The sequence below is a fragment of the Vidua chalybeata genome, chromosome 1 (genome assembly GCF_026979565.1).
Source record: "Vidua chalybeata isolate OUT-0048 chromosome 1, bVidCha1 merged haplotype, whole genome shotgun sequence".
Classification (NCBI taxonomy): Eukaryota; Metazoa; Chordata; class Aves; order Passeriformes; family Viduidae; genus Vidua; species Vidua chalybeata.
In genome coordinates this window covers 37,008,310-37,027,344 of record NC_071530.1, presented here as the reverse complement: position 1 = coordinate 37,027,344, position 19,035 = coordinate 37,008,310, and the positions used below count along the sequence as shown (strand labels likewise).

The following is a 19,035-nucleotide window of genomic DNA, read 5'->3' as shown; positions in this document are numbered from 1 at the left end:
AAGAGCTGGCAAGTCACCCATGTGTAAACATTTTTTTTTCTCAGTTACCTGTCGACAGGGTCAGCTCACTCAGAGTGAGAAGTGGGAAGACAAATTTTCAGAAACACTCAACTCATACAGCGAAGCACCCAGAGGATAAAAGAATAAATAGTGTGTTATGCAGCCCTAGAGGCAATCTGATGGGTCACAATTATCTGTTCTATTGTTTTGAAAGATTATTCCTAGAAAATCACAACACACCTTTAGCAGTCTCAGTTGTGTAGTGCAGTTAAGCACAACTTAGGCATATTTTGTTAGGGCTTGCATTTGATAAAACACTCTAAATGCTGACAGGTCTCTGCTTAACGCAGGGAAATGCTCCTCTCTAACACCAGAGTCGAATAAAATCAAATATAACCTGACTATTAACAGTTGTTACAGACTTTCAATCTCACTGTGTTACTCTTTTGCACCAGGGTGTAAAATTTTTGCATTTTAACTGCTATACACTCTGAATTAATCCATATCTCAGCTCTTGCTTCTTGAAATGAAAATCATGAAGCTACAGCACCATCTAAAGGCAAAACGCTGAACCGAATGGTGAGTAGCTGGAAAAGCTGGAGGAATCTCATGTATTTCATAGTGCTCTCTATTCTTTCAACACAGATGCTAATTCTCAAAATTCTGAGAAAATGTTGCGGCACTAACTCAAAAAAGAGCGCACAGAATAGACCCTGTGTTTATTTTAAGATGTAAAACTACACCTAATTTTTTATTATATCTCATTTAGATTGAAGTTAAGTAATGTCACAAAGTGCTTGAACACAAATTACTACCCCACACAAGCAATACATATTTCAGTCAACCACGAGATGTTACACTACACAGAGACACAACTACTGGGGACAGAGGCATGAAAATTCCAAGAATGACAGACTACTGGCCACTATTGCTCTGCTGAGAAAAATTTTATTTAATTAATTAAATACAGATAATCCTACTATTATTATGAACTAAACCTGCATATTAAGTTTGGGTTTTGTGTATTATATTCAGAATTGCTGTATCTTTCAAATTTTTTTTCTGTCTGGCAACTTGGCAGTATAAATATTAGGAGCACATGCAGTAGGTGAATGGGACTCAAATCCATATAATAAACTCTTGTAATACAGAATTCTTTTTACCTTGACTTGCTCATTGGAAGTCACAGCACAGAAAACAATCTCTGTAAATCCTTGGGAGGGGAACATCCGGAAGCAGATACCACCGATAACACGACCATCTTTTATTAATGCAAGGGTTTTATGTTTCCTGAGCAGATAAAAATAACAATCACTTTAATTCAAGTACATAGTACATAAAGTGCCATTAACCTTCCTTTTTTCAGAAACTTGATTCACTTCTTTCCATGATGACAATGCAATTGTGTATGCCTTCTAAGTTGGCCACTTGTATCTATAGAGGAGTTGTTACTTTAATATCATGCTTTCAATATATCATAAAGGCCATCATCACAGAGCAAGCTCCTGGCCTTGCCAAGAACTCTGAGATACTCGGGTAATGCCCAATAAATAAAAGTTGTATTGCTTTCATTGAATCTACTGCTGATAGTTACACCATTGCACAGTTCTCAGGATGATTTTATCCTGAGGAAAACAGAAATTAATGGAGTTACAGGAGAGCAAGTTCTTTCTAAGGGATTCCTGTTTCCTTCCATGCATGCTCCATAGTTAACCTATCAGTCTCAAATGCAGCTGATGAAGTAAGAGAGGACATTTCTTATTTCTAATCACCCACTCCTCTGGGAATCAAGACCAGAATAAATATCCATTTCTGTTGCACTTACAGTGACTGCCAGGAAAGACATAACAAGGTGCAATCTCAACTCTTATGTCAAGGATAAGGAATTTTAGTATAATCCTCAAGGTGTAAAAACAGTGCACCATCCTTTAGATTACTCAATACACAGCATCATATAAATCATATAAATGATACAGTCAATATACAGATGATGTATTTTGGGGAAAAAAGTTGGTGCCAAAAGTGACCCTCTGCCAAAAAGCCCAGAGTAGTTATATTGTATGTGCCACCACTGAAGAAGATTTTATACATATTATGTATTCTTTTTTTCTTGCACATATTTTAGTGTTTTTTTTAGTTGTGGAATGAGAGCAGCAATGCAGAAGCTTGAGGTTTTGTGATGGTTTTTCCCTGGCTGGATGCCAGGTGACCATCAAAGCTGCTCTATCACTCCTCTCCTCAGCTGGACAGGGGAGACAAAATGTAATGAAAGACTCATGAGTTGAGGTAAGAGCAGGGAGAAATAACAACTACCACCACAGGCCACCACAGACTTGGGGAAAATAGCTGAATTTATTACCAATCAAAATCAGAGCAGGATGACAGAAAGTAAAACAAATCCTAAAACTACCTTTTCCCTCTTCCTTCCTGATTCTCTGCCTCCTTTCCCAAGCAGTGCAGGAGGATGGGGAATGGGGTTAGGGTCAGTTCACCACACATTGTCTATGTCACAGTTTCCTCCACAAGCAAAGGAGTTCTCCTCCTGCTCCAGTGTGGAGTCACTTCCATGGACTACAGTCCTTCAGGAACTGCAGCAGCACGGGTCCCTTTCCATAGGGACACAAGTCCTGCCAGCAAAGTTGCTCTAGCAGGTAGTGTGGGCAGCTCTCTTTACAGGCCACAGGATCTGCCAGGAGGCTGCTCCAGGGTGGGCTTCCCACAGGGCCACAGCCTTCCTTCAGGCATTCACCTGCTCCAGCATGGGGCTCCTTCACAGGCTGCAGAGGGACACGACCCTCCCCAGGGTGTTCACCACGGAAGGTTAAACTGCTGGAGCAGTTCATGAAGAACTGCAGCCTGTGGGAAGGACCCATGTTGGAGAAGCTCATGGAGAACTGTCTGTCGTGGGAGGGACCCCATACTGGAGCAGGGAGAGAGAGTGTGAAGTCCTTCCCTGTGGAGGAAGAAGCAGCATACACCACAGGGAACTGACTGCAGCCTCTATTCCCCATCCCCCAGCACTGCTTGGGGGAGAAGGTAGAGAACCATGAATGAAGCTAAGCTTGGGAAGAAGGGAGGCATGGGGCAAAGGTATTTTAAGATGTAGTTTATATTTTCTCGTTATCCTACTCTGATCTGACTTGTAAAAAAATTAAACTAGTTTCTTCGAGTCTATTTTGCCTGTGATAGTTATCAATGAGTGATCACTCCCTGTCCTTCTATCCAAGAACTTTGTACTTTATCTCCCCTGTCCAGCTGAGGAGGGGAGCAATGGAGCAGGTTTTGTGGGAATCTGGCATCTAGCTGATGACAACCCAGCACAGTCCCTCAACAAGAAGCCACTTATTATTAATACAGCCACCAAGATGGCATTTGGGTACAACCCAATTAGATTGACCAGGAGTTATGAGGGCTTGAAAAGATGGCAAAAGTGTAGCACAGGCAGAGCTGCTCTCCACCCCACCTCTGCTGTAAACAGCACCACACTCCCTCTGCCTCACGCGCCAGCCCCCTCTCCAAGGATACCCACGGATCAAAGACCAAGCGGGTGATGTATTCCTTCGGCATTCGAGGCAGCTGATGGGAGAACACATTCTGCAAACCAACCAGCCACATCATTATCTTCTTGTTGGGCTTCTGGTTCAAGGAGTTGCCGACCACGTGGAATTCAATCACCCCTCTGCGCTCCTCCAGCCTCGCTGCCTCGTCCCGGGCCGAGTGTGCCGAGAGGAAGTTGGTCTGTACCACACAAATGAGGAACAATATCACAGTTTTGAGATTTCACATCCTCTGACAGAACAGCCTGTGAATGAACAAACCAATAAAATCCACTCTCTTTTTCCAACAGAACTGCCAATGAGTGCCTTTGTAATGTACCTTTGCAGAAGGGACACCATCAAATAAGCCAGATGTAAGTCTACGCTATAGTCTACAAAGGCCAATCTGAATTTATACTGATACAGATTAGATAACAACAACAATGGCTATGAATCAAAAAGTTCCAAAACCCTTTGAGGGATAGCACTCATCCAGTTGAAGCCTATGCCACTAAGTCTTCATATTTGCTTTACTCTTAGCCAGCTTAGGCATGACTTGTGGATTCGCCTACACATACTGCAAATCACACATTTTAATGGCAGTGCAGGAAAAGTCGTATTTTATTTTTTCATTTTATTAGTGCTTTCTACTATCTCTGCCACTACTGTAAGAGCCAAAAAAAAAAAATATTTTAATTCCTACAGAATTTGCTGTTACATATCTAGCAATTGCATCTATATATCTAAATGCAGATTAAATTAATACAGAAAATTTATTTAACTTATTTTTTTCAAGATCATTTTACAATGCCAAAACATCTCTGTATGCACATACTGTTTACTTTTTTGAGCAAAGTTTGGCTGCTGGGTTTCTAGTCACTGCCAGCCCCAACAGCCAGGCTGGCACAGCATTTGTAATATGCAGGGCCATCAGTCACAGTACATAGTTTGAATAAGAAATGTAGGTGGTTCCAAATCTTCAGCAGTTTCTAGCTAAATCTTGGCAAATGAGCTGCTGGCAAAACATAGCCTGGCAGATAGAACAGAAGGAGGAAAAGCCAGCCAAGGAAAAAAAAGTGCAATTCTGTACATGGCACAATTCCGCAATTCTGTTTGTTTTTCCCTTCCAGCCGAAAAAAAGAGCAACTGGGGAAGACAGAGCAAATAACTGTTTAGATCAGTTTCTCCACCAGAAAGAGGTTTTAACTTTGGATCTTTCATTCTGCTGCAGTTCTTGAACCCTATTTAACCTTATCTTATGAGCTGTATCTATGATTAGCAATAAAAAAAGCATACTCTGGGACCGTTCTGTAACAAAAGCACCTTGCAGGATAACCTGAGATCTACATTTTTACTATCAATAGTTTACAAGTCTCTTTGCTAACTGTACACAACACATTAAAAAAACTGTAGAACTATTTTTCATGTTAATGATGTATTTCACCAGTATTTTTTGTTCACCTAATCATACCCTTTCAAAGTCTATTTTTCTCGACAGGACTCTTAGCTTATCACATTCTATCCATGTGGAACATTTACGAAAAACAGACCATTCACAAACAGACCATTTGCAACACCAAGTCTATATCTCACCTCTGGCCCAAGCATTGCTGCAGGATCTGTAATTGTTGACATTACTTCATTGATTAACTCAATAGGGATATCTCCTACAACCCTTGGTCTCTTCGAATCCTCCAGAGAATATGGTTCATTATTTTTTCTCTTTTCCCCTATTAAAAAAAACTTGGATAAATTAGAAATAACCAAACTGTCACAGACTAGCACTATGAAGTCTAGCACTTCTGTCATATCCTGTAGTTTATATATAGTTTGAGGTTGGGGTTTTTTTTGTTTCTTTGGTTGGTTTTTTTTTTTTTTTTTTTTTTAATCCCATAGACAAAGAGAAAGAAATGAAATCTGAAAAATATTTATTACTTCTCAATTTTCACTTTGCACTGGGGTATTAGCACAAAGGAAAATTATACCTCTCCTTCCACTACAGCTCTCTGAATTCACAGTTAAACTATTTGCTTTTTCTTTTTGCTTCAAAATCCTCTGCACAGAACCTCTGCACAGTTGTCTTGGAAGGTCAGTGCTCAATACACAAATTGCAGTGCCTATTGATAACATGAAATCCCCCTTTTAGGATTCACTGGAACTAAATATCCATCATATAATTCTTTCACCTCTTCTGTAAACCAAGCAGCACATACAGTCTGATGTGTCATACTTATTTTAAAAGCCATATAAAATTTCCAAATCAAAATATACCAAGTTAATTATTAACTACCCTACGGACTGCAGAGCCACATGTATTATATAGCAAAAGAAACTAGTTAAATTCATAGAAGAACAGTCCACCAAGGACTAGCAGAGGCACAGTAACAGAGATCCAGCTGCCAGCTCAGGATTATCCCATTCATCATCCTACTCATTCCCATTTCTGAGGGACAAGTTGAGAAATAACCTTAAGGAAAACTGCAGTTTAGAAGCTGCCCTAAGTTTCTCCGTAGTGAATACTGAGACTAAAAATTCACTTTGGTTTTGGTTTTTCTCCTTCGTTGAGGAGGCTCACTTTACATAAGCTTGGGATCATCTCTCTGACCTAGCAACCTCTCTTGACAGGTTCATTAATCCTGAGGTGTTTGAAAAACAATTTATTAGGAGAATTTATGCATCCACCAACTTTTTTTCTGACAAGGTTTTTTTTCCTTTGACCTAACCTCATTCAGGTTTTAAATTTAACCTAGTTGGTATGTCTGTGGCTTTTTTCACTGCTCAAATATACTCATTTTCAGTGCCTTGAAAGATTAAAAAACCCAAATGTGATGGCCCCTTCTGCTCTGCCATTATTTAAATGAAACCACTCCTCATGGCTTATAATAGATTAATAAAGAAAATAATAAAGAAAAGTATTTTTCAAAAACCTCTGACACCACCAGACCTGTCCCCATTTTAATTTAATTTCAACAAACCAATTGGGTTTTTTGCAAATACAGTTGTGATTTCTGTTAGTTAAACATTACCATAGTGGATAAAAAGGTATGTGTGTGCAAATCTTTCAGCAAAAACACCTCGAGTTTGCTCATGTAGCGTGAAGGCAAAGGATACCATATACTGCAGCTACTGATAATATCAACAGAAGTCAGAAGGCAAGGCTCCTTCTCCATTACCTAAGTTTGGGTCAAGGGCAGAAGAAACTTTACAAGCTGGACTCATATTCCCACTGTTGGATTGCTCCAGAGATGAAGGACTTGCACTGTATGCAACAGATCTTGCAACAGGAGGTGGACTGATAACTGCAATGATATAAAAAACAAACACCAAAAAAACAGGTCATGGAACCCATTCTGGTGCTGATGGAAAGACTGCCACAAAGATGGACACCCACCACCCAAAAAGTAACAGTGAACACTGCGCAACAGAGCAATGCCACCAGTTCACAAGTAGAGACATTAAAGCTTTATCACAGTGTATTTTTCTAAACTAAATTCTACCTAAGGGGGGACTGCTGGATAACAGGGATTGCAAACATCAGGCTTCATTAGTTTGCAGTGCTGAGCAGAAGCTAAGAAAACAAATTTCTTTCACATACCTGCCAAGCCTGCTGGCATTTAGCTTAATGAAAAGGTTTTTTGTAGGGCTCTATTTAAAAGCAAAATCTCATCATTCAGCTCCATCTGTCCAATTTACAGTGCTCTAAGACTGGTTGGACAAATCAAACTCAGTAAAGGGGGAAGTTGGTTCACCAATTAAGAGAATGAAACCATTATTTTAAAAGGTCACAGATTAACATCTCTCTCTCTCTAATATATATATAAAAGCCCCACATTAGTTCTAAATCGTGCAGTTTTCATGTGTGTTACCCATCACTAAATGCAAATTACCTGTCTGGATTCCCAGCTGGCCAGTTCGGGAACTGGACACCATGAAATCCTGATCCCAAATGGGAGAATTCTGGCTGTATACTTCTTCTTCCAGCATAGACAGAAACCTAGGCACAAAACCAGGCAAAATATCAACTAATGGGATCATTCTAAACAGGTTCTTTTTCAAAATAAGCACTTGCAATGTTTTTAAATTAAAAACATTTACTAAGCCAGTAAGAAAATGCTGTTGGCCAATACTATTAAAAAAAAAAAACACACATGCAAAAATCACAAGCCAGAGTAGACACAAAGTATCATAATTCAGTAGAGTGTTTTCAGTTACTAAACCTTACCTCTGATTACAAACAATTTATCTAATTTGCAAGTGCAGAAAAAGACAGTTACAAACTACTTTTACAGAACAAAACTCCACTAATGAGAAAGCTATGACTTGATTGATGTTATACAATGATGGCAAAATATGTCTGTTTTGATAAATCAGTATTTTGCAGATGCATTTGCTTTCTGGCTTTGATAAAATCCCAGTATTACTAACAATGTTCTTAGTAAGATATTTTCATTCCTTTAAGTATCTATTGTACTGTAACTTTTAATTGCATGTTTGTGGTTGCGTAACAGTATTTTTGACCTTACTTTGGTACAGCTACAGAAACAGCACAATGTTAAACTTCTCTTAGCATTATTGTATTCCACAGATCACTCTCCAGCACACTCAGCCTCTCAGGGTTAATACACCAATTCCCTCCCAGCAGCAAGACAGCTGCTTATCCTACATTGCACAAAAGGGGTTTTCAGACCAGTAGTTGACATGGCACATTTCTACTCTCTGGAGTCATCTATATGTATAGAAACTGTTCAGCTGAAACCAACAGGACTGTTGAGTAAAACTTCCTTGAACAGGGTAGGGATTTTCAGGACCAAGTACAGCTGATAATGGCTAAAAAGCTTGTAACAGTGACCTGACCATCTGTGGCAGAACAGAAGGACAAATTCAACTTTAGCCAAAGTTCCATTTCCAGGCAGCACAGAGGCTGTGCCTTCAGCCCCGTTAGCAATTCCTTCCTAGGTATGCATAGACACAACCCCTGGGTGCTCCCTTTGCCCAAACGGAGCACCCAGGACAGAGTGGGGCCCTGTGCCAATACCAGGCTCCATGCTCTGAGACACAGGTCCTCTGCAGAGCTCACTCAGAACAATGCCAGAGGAAAGACAAATGCTTCAGATAAGTACATCCATGCAAGATTTAAAACGTTATTCATGCTTCCTACAGATCATCTGCAAACAGTACTTGTCTTTTTTTCCCCAGCAGAACATCAAAAGGAATTGTAGTGAATAATAATGCATTTCAAATTACTGCAAAATGCTTTAAAAGACAGTGGAAACAGGGGCATATGCACACCTGCTTCCTCCACAAATCTGCTCCTTGCACCAATGGGACGTCAAGCCCTTTCTTATATATGTTCAGGGCCTGTATCCATAACAGTCTACCCCAAAGACAGTGCACATTTTTCAAAGTGGTAAAATAAATTATTAATTACAGGAGGAGCAACAAATCCTGACTCTACTTAGCTTAGGAAAGTTCATGTTGTTTTTCATTCCCCTGACCTCTAACCCATCTTCTGGCCCAACACAGTAGCTTGTATAGATAGCATCAGTGCCACCAGGTCTTCTGTAGGTTCAGTTCATTTGTTGTTAGGAGGGTCAGGGTTTTAAAGTATGACTTGGAGAACCAACCTACCCTTGTAAAATAAGAATATTTTTAAAGTGATACACTATTTTAAAAGGAATTCATTACAATGAATGATCCTGTCATCATCACTACCCCTCTTTACCACCAGTAAAATGTTTTAAATTAATGACTGTCAAAGTTGAACATGTTTCAATACCCCTGTAGGTAATTATTGCTGTTTTATTGTGAGAGATTGTCATCAACATTCCAGTACTGGAAAATATACTCAATATGAAATTTATAGTTTAGGATTCAATTATGCAGTTTTATACTGACTCCTCTCTAACAAACTGATCTTTTCTAGGGGTGGGGTGACTACTTTGTTCACTATTACAATGTTGAATTAAACTGAAATTCTTATAAACTTTGTACAACACTGCCCTTTTTTTAATGCTCCATCACCAAAGCACATGTGAGCATGTTTTTGGAAGTCTGGACCTACACTGTTTCCAAGGACTACAGAAAAAGTAAGTGATTGACCTACAATACCTGCTAATCGGCAAAAAGCACAATCCCCCAGCAATATGAACAATCCTTTTCATAAAGTAAACCCTAGGACAAAACAAAGCAAGCAGTTGTGTACATAAAACACACTAATCTAAGTTATGGCAGTAAAGAAAGCTGTCTAGTTCTACTGAATAAAAAGATTCATTATTTTAAGCTGCAGGTGATTTCTCTCTTTCCACAAGGAAGTTGCTGGTTAACTCTGAATGCAGGCACACTGTGACTCCTTACTTTGGAAAATGAGTGAGGATTAGTGTTCGTTTTTCTTGAGGAAGCTTGTCTTTTTCTTGCCTGGCCTGCTCCAGCAGTTGTCGTCTCATTACAGTAAAAACAGAGCGAAGCAAGGTCCTACCAAAAACCTGGGTGGTTTCATACCGAGGTAGACTGTCACAAAACTGAGGGACATTGCAGTAACAAAGCCACCTGTAAAGAGGAAAAAAGCCAGATAATTATCATCACCTAACATATTACTTAATGTAATAAAACCAGTACCCACATCATTTATAATGCAGCTGAGAGCTATATGACTGTATAAATCAGTTCCACTACAAGGCTGGACAGAGTTAAGCAGCTTTTATATTGCCCAGTTTTTCACAGAAATGACAACCAAGTACTTTTAAGTTTCCATATATTATTTTTCTCTGCAGTCTAGTTTACACAAAGTGCTCTTGTTCCAGACAATAATCATAGATTACAGACAACTCATGGGTATGTCAGGGATTCTCTTCACAGCTCATCCATTCAGCCTCACACATCTCCTGCCACTGACTCCAAAGACCCTTAGCATGGCCTGTTTTACCATCTAAACTTCTACCTTTCCCCCCGTAGAGGCCAAATGGATGACACTTTTAACTAACTCCATCCCAATCCAACTGGATTCCTGCCCTGGTCTTCCAGCAGTTGGCTTCTTCCCATCATATCCTGCCTTGTTATTCTTTCATTACCAGTATCTCCATCCATAATAAACTTTGCAGTAAGGAAAATTACAGCATGTCATGTTTCTTTTCTAGGAAAAGAGATTATGGTACCAAAGAGATAACTCAGGATTACACTGCCTATGTAGATCACAATACCTGTTAATCTTATAAACAAGATTTTGATATCTGTGTGTAAGAGAACAGTCATTGAAATCTGGAGCTTTAGTAGAATCAGACCACAACCACTATGAAAGCTCAAGCAATGAAAAGAAAATATTAGGAATTGCATGCAAACATACTGTGTTGGATGCGGGACGTGCCCATGGGGAAGACAGTGTGGGAATGCCATGGGAAACTACAGTCGTTTAGGATAAGGCATTTCCTCAGAGTCCTCTGCCCCCCAATGCACATGCCCATCACCTGTCAGTTTGTGGTTGTCATCTCCCCAGGTTCTGGAAAGTTCCCCGTTCTCGTTGTTTCTAATGGTTCCCTCTGTAAACCACTCCTTCCCTTTTCCCTTGTTGGCCCAGTTTATGTTACCCCATCCCTTACACCCTCTTCCCATTGGATCATTTGTACCCTAGTTACTCCTTCCCTCCCCATTTATATACTCTGGGCCCTCCTTCCCCAGGGCTCTCAGAGTCTGCATTCCCTGAGTGTGGTTGTCTCCCTGCTCCTATTTCTGCCTCCCTACTCTGTCGATCAATCCTGAATAAACCCGCTCGGATTCCAGCAGCTCAAGAGTCCTTCCGTCTTCCTGGTGGGGATTTTAATTACGCTATCCAGGCACCCGTTGACCAGCCAACTGAGGGTCACCCTGTGGGACTCGGTCCGGGGTAGCCCACAGTTGGATCCTGCACACATTTCCTCATCCAGATCCAAAGCACAGCCTGTCTCAAAATGTTCTCCCAAACTCTTGTGCCTCAATCTTTGCAAACGTGTTGCAAAAGATTTGTGAGATAGAGCTGTTCACAGACTTCTGCTCCCTGTTCTTGGCTGATAAAGCACAGCTCTCAAAACACAAGAATGCATGTGAAACTCTGATACAGTTTAATTCAAATCCTCAGGTTCTCAAATGAAATTGGTGACTGCAAAAATTCAGGTGTGCCCATGGTGCCCAGCAGCACCCTGAGCAATGCCTCAGACAACACAGAGGAGAGAAGCTCACAATGACAAGTGAGATTTGGCGGGAGGAGCACTTTGGGTTGTGGGGGGACCTTAGGAACTCTGGGCAGGATAATTTGAGAAAACACAAGTGACAAAATATTTAACAACAAAAAGCCACCAACCAGAACCAATTAGCTATTGATTCCTAATAAGATTTAACTCCTACCACCCCTGGCTGACACCAGTTATCACAAACAAATGGAGGGCAAACACCCACAAAACATGGTCTTAGGAGCACCATGGATTCTAAGTGTCCTGCAGTTCTCCTTCATGGAGAGGAGGTGTGTGAGAGGAAAGGCCACCAGGAAAGCAGACAGAAGGTGGTGCTCACCCTGGGCCATCAGAGATGTTCGGGGAGTTCCTGAGAACAGCGTGCTGACAGAGGTTAACTAGCTGCTGCCTGACCAGCAGGACCCTGAACTGCTCTCACTGAACTGCTCACTGAAAAAGGCACTGCACTATTCCTGTGAGAAAAAGAAAATAAATAGAGAGACATGTCTTTTTATCCTAGCTCTTCATCCTCCAACGACTCAGTTTTTCCTTTGAATTCTAACAGTGCATTAAATGGTCATAAAAAGAACTACAATTTTAAGGAACCTAGTAATATCTGTTCCCCATTTAGCATTCAAACACTTGCAAAATTAGTTTGATTTTTCAACTCCTCTGTGATTTGGTTTCAAACAGTAATGCTTTACAATGCTAAATGTTATCTTCTCTCTTTTTCAAGTTGAATAATAAATAGGGAACTTACACAAGGCTCAAATATTAAGACTGAGAGCACTTCACAAACACAGGCCTTGCAGAAGCCTTGTTAGATACTAGCGTTCCAGCCCCTACTCCCCATTCTTGGCTGATAAAGCACATCTCTCAAGACCCAAGGATGCATGTGAAATTGATATAGTATCACTAAAACCCTTAGGTCTTCCTGTTAAATACACAGCTGCAAGAATTTATAAGGTCCATCTATGGCATAAAGGTGCTGGTGCACTATTTTGTACATGCCCTATCTGTAAGGAAGACTCCCAATAAGCAAAAGCAGCATTACCTGGTGTAATTCACTTTATACCCTGCAATATCATCATTGGGTGATCTTAGTCTTCTCTGAGAAGGTGTCTCCAGGTGCCAGTAGTTAATGCGGTTCAGAAACATTTTAGCCAGTTCCACTATTGTTTGCCTTTCCTTCGAGGGTAAATGGCTAAATTTGTACTGCACAAAATTATTCACACCCTTAAAAAGTAAGAAAATTCTGTTTAATAATTTAGCCATAAATTTTACAGGAGCATCCTCAAACAGTCCACACTTTATCATGAACTTGCTTTGCATAGGAAAGAAAAGAAATATCAGAAACCATGAACTCCTTGCTCAGCTACTCATGCAGATGCCACAGGCTGGTACTTGTGTACACAGCAGGAGGTACATCCAGGTATTTTTAACCTGCTCTCAGCAGCTGATGGAAAGGGAAAGAAGAAGAAATTCCTTTTTTCCTTCCTTCTCAAAGTCAGCGAACAGCGAAAACTCTGGTAGGCTTTCATCTATACATAAATCAACTGTCACCCTCAAAACTCACCAGGCTCCTTTTCAATAATAGATTAGGGCTTATAGACTTCTACTTAAGTTTATGTCTACAAACCATATTATTTCTTCAAGAAGTCTGAATACTTCACAAGCATGTCTCCTCATTGCACTTTGGACACTGTCCAGTTAGAAGAAAAATCTACTGAACATGATTAAAATGGGTGACTAAAAGTGCTGCAACACATATATTTTATAAACCCATTATAACAGCAGTGCTTAGCAAATAATTTTGTTTGATTGAGTGGCTGAGCTGCCAAAAACAGAACTGAAAATATTGGTCTTTTTTAAAGGGAAAATTATTCCAAAGTAAGATGTAAGAAGAATTACCCTTTCATCTCTATGCTTTATTTTCTTAAGCAATTTAAACATTATGAAGAAGTTGACAAAAAACTGCATTGTACAAAATGTTTTAATAGTGTATTTTACAGATTAGGAGCCTAGGGGGATACATACTCATTTTTTGTTTATAGTCAAACTAAAGGAGAGCTTAAAGTGAAGAAATTCAGCAATGGAGTGGTTTGATCTTCCTACATGATAAGAAGTGGGAGTTGTAAAGAAATAATTATTACAAGTAACAGTCTTCACATTTAAATTATCCTGCTTAACAACAGAACATCCATTCATCCACGGATGGGAAAACATCGAGCTCCTGTTTCAGCGAGGTATGTGAGCCTCTGCATAGTCTCATTGGAGTTCATGGGCCCACTTGTCTGCCAGGAGTGCATTCCTAGGAGCTTGCTTAACCAAAAACTGAATTTGTCATATGTTCTTTATCTACTGAGAGTCACAAAAGCCTCAATTATTCTTTGGTTTCAGCTTTGTTTTTTTCTTGTGTACCCTTTGAAAGAGAAGGCTATGATCTCACTGAATTGGACTGTAACATTTTTCTTGATATACAGAAGGCAAGCTTCATTTTAATATTGGATTTCAAAACTTCAACAGCATTTTTCATCACTTGAAATAAAGAAAGACTAGAACTGCCCACATAAAAGTAGCATTTCCAGTTAATTCTCTAAACCCACAAAAAAAGTCAGTTTCATTAAAGCCTAAGACCAATGATGAGAAATAGAATACAAATAATGTAACTATTGCACAAACACTAAAAGGAGAACCAAGAGCAATCTCCTATAGCCCCCTATTTTGTCCTGAGCAGAACACAGAAACATCTGCAAAGTGCCTAAAAAAATGCCACGTTTTCAAAATCAGTGCTTGCATTTATAAAAAGAAAAACAAACCACAAAAAATCCCAAAACAAACAAAGCCTCCAAACCCCCACCAAAATAAAATTTAAAAACACATAAATAAACAACAACAACAAAAAACCCACCACACACCAACAAAACCCACATTTTGAATCTTTACCTGTTCAATGCTAGGTTTCTCAAATGGGGGACTTTCCAAAGATCCTTCTACTACAGGTTTTCCCATCTGTAAAATGCACTTCCTCAAAAGCTGTTAAAAATACACAAATTTTTAAAAGTTAGTATATTTCCATACAGAGAGTCAATGGAAGTCACAAGTGTACAATACACTGTGAGCAGCGTTGGAATTCTCCTGGCTATATATCTGCTTGTTTAATCATCTGAATTTGTAATTACTAAACTTCACTGTGAAATCACCTTCTGTGAAATGGGTACAAGAGGCTCCTCTGAGGAAATGCAGGAAGCTAAGTTACCATTCATGTCAACTGACTCTTCCTGGTATGTCAGTGAAGGAGGCTGCAGTTTATACATGGGACTCAGGGTCAGTTCCTCGATCATCTGGATGACTTTTGGAATAAGAATCAGTACATTGCAAATACTCGAACATCCAGCCCACAGTTACTCAGTAGAGCATCATCCTAGAGAAAAACTGTCTCGGCAGATAAAGTCAATGTACGCCCAAGTGGCAATCAAATTGGCTTATGTGTGAGAAAGTGAAAAATCTGAGACGATACTCCACAAGTTCAGCTTACTTTGAACAGGTAGAAATAAACTTGCTTGGTGTCTGCATCTTCTTCTTTGTGGACACAGGTGAACAGATATTCCACATCCAATACAATCCCCAGGAGCCTGTTCATTTCTTCTTCAGACACATTCTCCAGGTGAGAAACATGAGCAGCTAAACAAAATAAAAACCCAAACTTGTAAAAGGCTACTGAGAGAACCCACTGCACAACTAGAGCCCAGGAGAACTCCAACTAAGCCTTAACTGTAAAGGCACTGATCCTGTAATAACCTGCTTAAACAGAACACATCTTATCAGAGGTAACTGAAACCTCTGAGCATCAGAGCAGTTTGTAAAGGTTGACCAGGGGTGGCAACTTCCACAGCAGAGGAATGGCAGCTGGTTGGAATCACATCATCCGTTAACACTTAAGGCTGACTACACGAGTCCTGCTTGTATTAATATGTTGCAGTATATAGCTAACTACATACATTTTTGTCCTAGAGCTATGTATTTGAGACAAGGTTTCTTGACTTGAGAAAATAAATCCAGAATTTCCATAAATTACGTAATCCAGATATAAGCAGCACCTTATTTTGGGAAGAGTGAAAAAGACTCAGTTCCAAAAATTGCCTTTTTGTTTTAAACTGGGCATTATTGGCTAAGCCCCTTGCTTTCATATCATGTAAGGTCAAACTGTGCTTTGTGCACACTATATTAACAGAGATTTTGCGGACTATACATGCTCATTTGTTCATTTCCAAGTGACAAACTCCCTTTTATCATCTCCAAAGGTAAATACAGTTCCACATCTGTAATTTTCAAAAGCTTCTCCCTGTTTCTCCCTGTAAAATGGGACATTCATTTCAAGCTGGTTTGAACAACTGGCCCCGGGAAGAAGGAAGGCAGTGTAACACAAAAAGTCAACTCCCAGAAAGAAGATATTTGCTGACTCCAGGCCAGTGTAGATGGTATGTGTATCCTTTCCTCTGAAAGTACAAGAAAATATCCTTTCAAAGAAAGAGAAAAATACTTTTAAGTTTGGACATATTCGCTTTTTATATTTTAATAAATTTTATCTATATTTACTTCTTAAGTAAATATATATTTACTTCTTAAGTAAATATAGATAAGATTAACTTCTTTTTTTAAGATTTTAAACATTTTTTTTCTTAAGATTAACATATTTTTTCAGTGGAAATCTGACTCCTTAGTGGGGGAACTAGTGAGAAAAAAATAACACTTTACTTGAAAACGATCACATTTATTGGCCAGGCTGCAAAGATGGTTTGTTTTGAGAAGTTTAGTATGATACCAAAACATTTAAATTCAATGTCTTTATTGGGCTTCAAGTAAAAAGTACACTGTAATGCAGAACTTTAAAAATATGTCAGCAACTGTTTCCACTTAAATGAAAATTTATAATATAGTGTCTTAGGCACATGGCCATCATGTGGCCAATATTGAGGATATTCTGTGCAGAATAAAATCATTTAACTTCTGTCCTTAAGACAGGTATGAAGGGTTAATATTCCCAGCAGTCTGTCTTGATCATTTGCAAGTAATAAATATCCTTCTAGACGAGCTTTGCATTAGAAACTGATAACTACCAAAGAAACCTTGCCTTCAACAAATGAATAAAACATCAGCATAAGAAGCCATTTCTATGCAGTTTCCATAACAATACTGAACCTTGACTACTTAGTGGTGTTTAAACATTTTATTAAACTAGAGAATTATTATCCATGCTGTGAGTCTAAAAGGTAAGTGTATTAACAGCATGTATTTGCCAAAGGGACACCAATGTTTACACACCAAGCCAACTAACTATCTTTCTTCAGATGTTCACAGCCCATTCCCAAACTCTGTGGCTGCTAGTAAGCGTTTTATTAAAATTAAAGCTTTGGTACAATGACATCAAATACTGCATTCACTCTTGACTAGAGTTACACAGTCCCAGTCAATGCACTGCCCAACTGGTACACCCTTCCTCAGTCGCTGTTATGCCTGAAAGAAAAAATGAAATATCACATGTATAGGTTGCTAGAGCATGCACGAAAGAGCAAGCAGAAAGAACAAGGCTCAGTGACAGGAAGACCTGCAACTTCAGCAAGCAAGCACTGGAGTGCACAAATTAGGAACAGTGAAAAAACAGAATAACAAGGAATGTGTCCAGCCTATCTCAAAACACTAAAACCAAGAAATACCCAAATATGCTATATGAAGGTGCATAGCAGGAATCAAAGACAGTGATGGGCGGAAAAAAAGAGACTGAATGTGTATACGGTGTATTAGCACAGTAATTAACTACTTTTAAAAGTAATTCAAGACTGACAGTGTTTAACAATTAAAAAAAAATGCACCCTGCAACACAGAAGAAACAATCAAATAGAAAAGAGCCTCTGACTATGCAACACCTGGTCTTGTGGCTGGTGGACAGTGAATTGTCCCAGCATCTAATCCAGTCACAGTGTTAGGAAATGTATCACCCAAATAAAAGAAATATTCATTAAAACAACCACATTGAGCCAAACTGTGAGAGCTGAGCACCAAAAGGATTAATATATGTGTTTTAGATAAGTAGACAATAATACACACAATCAAATAGATTTATGCACCAAAAGCTGCACTGGCTTGAAGATAAAACAACACCCCCAAAAAGAGACATCTCAAGCAAGATAGTATGTAGGATTACCTCTGGATGAAATAAATAAATTCAGAAAAGAAAAAAAAGGGAGAGGGAAAAAAAAGAAATCCTACATTTTTACATCATGTACAGCTTTAAGTAGCACATTTCTATATTGCTACTTCAATGGCTGAGAAGAAAAAGCAGCACATCTAATGTGAAGCCCACACACCTTGTGGTAAATCTGGTTTTAAAGGTATTCAGCAGAAACACACTAATTTAGAAGAGATGAATAGGAAAATTATTTTGGAAAACACAGCTGAAAGACATATTTTTCCAGCAGTATGAGGAAGCACACAGCAACTCATTTGAGTTATTTTAAATGAAACATCTTCCTCATTAGCTGCAGTCAGAAGTCTTTTCTAAAAAAAAAACAATAAATAAAAATACAGTTTCTTCAGAGAATACTTTTGCTGGTTTTACTATTTTGCTGGTTAGTTCTGGTTTTCCGTGGTTCCCTAGCTAAAGAATGATTTAATATTTTTTAATAGACCAAAACTAGGCCCAGCTTTTAGAAGAGCTGAGTTTTTCTACAAAATACAAAGCATCCACAAATTCTGCTGAAGAACAGAGAACTGACAGGCACATCTTGCAAGTTTAAAAAAGAAAAAAAAGGAAAGAAAAAGCTATTTCTTCAAAGGCCAGGATTGAAAGGGATGGGTAACACAAGCCACCCTAACTGCACAAACAGAAGCAGCACAGAGAAGCTGTGTGATGAAAAGTTGAAACTAACTTGGCTAAAGTGACTGAATTTTCTGTGATACTATGCATTTGTTAATCTTCTCCTGCAAGCAAACCAGAGATTTGGAATATCAGGGAAAAATCTGGCTGAAAAGCCCAGAAATAAATCACATGTAATGAGAACATAAAAAAAGAAGAGAGCAGAAATAGAAATAAATGCCATGCAAAAAAAAAAAAAAAAAAAAAAAAGTATTTCATTCAAAGTACAATCTTTTTTTCCAAAGTAAAATAATAAATTATCTATTGTGAAGGTTTGAAATTTCTCTTTTCTTTTTTTTTCATTTCATTGTCCTAAGTTTTAGGCAGCAACAGAAATTAAATAGTAAGTGCTTATTTTAAATTAGTTCTGAATTTTATTTTATCT

At 38.9% G+C, this 19,035-nt stretch overlaps 1 protein-coding gene across 1 annotated transcript in view; it reads right to left on the bottom strand.

The window, feature by feature from the left end:
* KAT2B (lysine acetyltransferase 2B) overlaps positions 1–19,035 on the bottom strand; it is a 40,680-nt gene that overhangs the window by 11,675 nt on the left and 9,970 nt on the right. The window contains exons 3-11 of the mRNA XM_053949352.1: positions 15,273–15,418; positions 14,681–14,770; positions 12,789–12,970; positions 9,891–10,082; positions 7,424–7,530; positions 6,710–6,835; positions 5,130–5,266; positions 3,530–3,738; positions 1,164–1,290 (exon numbers count right to left, since the gene is read on the bottom strand). Coding sequence (XP_053805327.1) covers positions 1,164–1,290; positions 3,530–3,738; positions 5,130–5,266; positions 6,710–6,835; positions 7,424–7,530; positions 9,891–10,082; positions 12,789–12,970; positions 14,681–14,770; positions 15,273–15,418 — 1,316 coding nt within the window. The remainder of the gene's footprint in view (positions 1–1,163; positions 1,291–3,529; positions 3,739–5,129; positions 5,267–6,709; positions 6,836–7,423; positions 7,531–9,890; positions 10,083–12,788; positions 12,971–14,680; positions 14,771–15,272; positions 15,419–19,035) is intronic.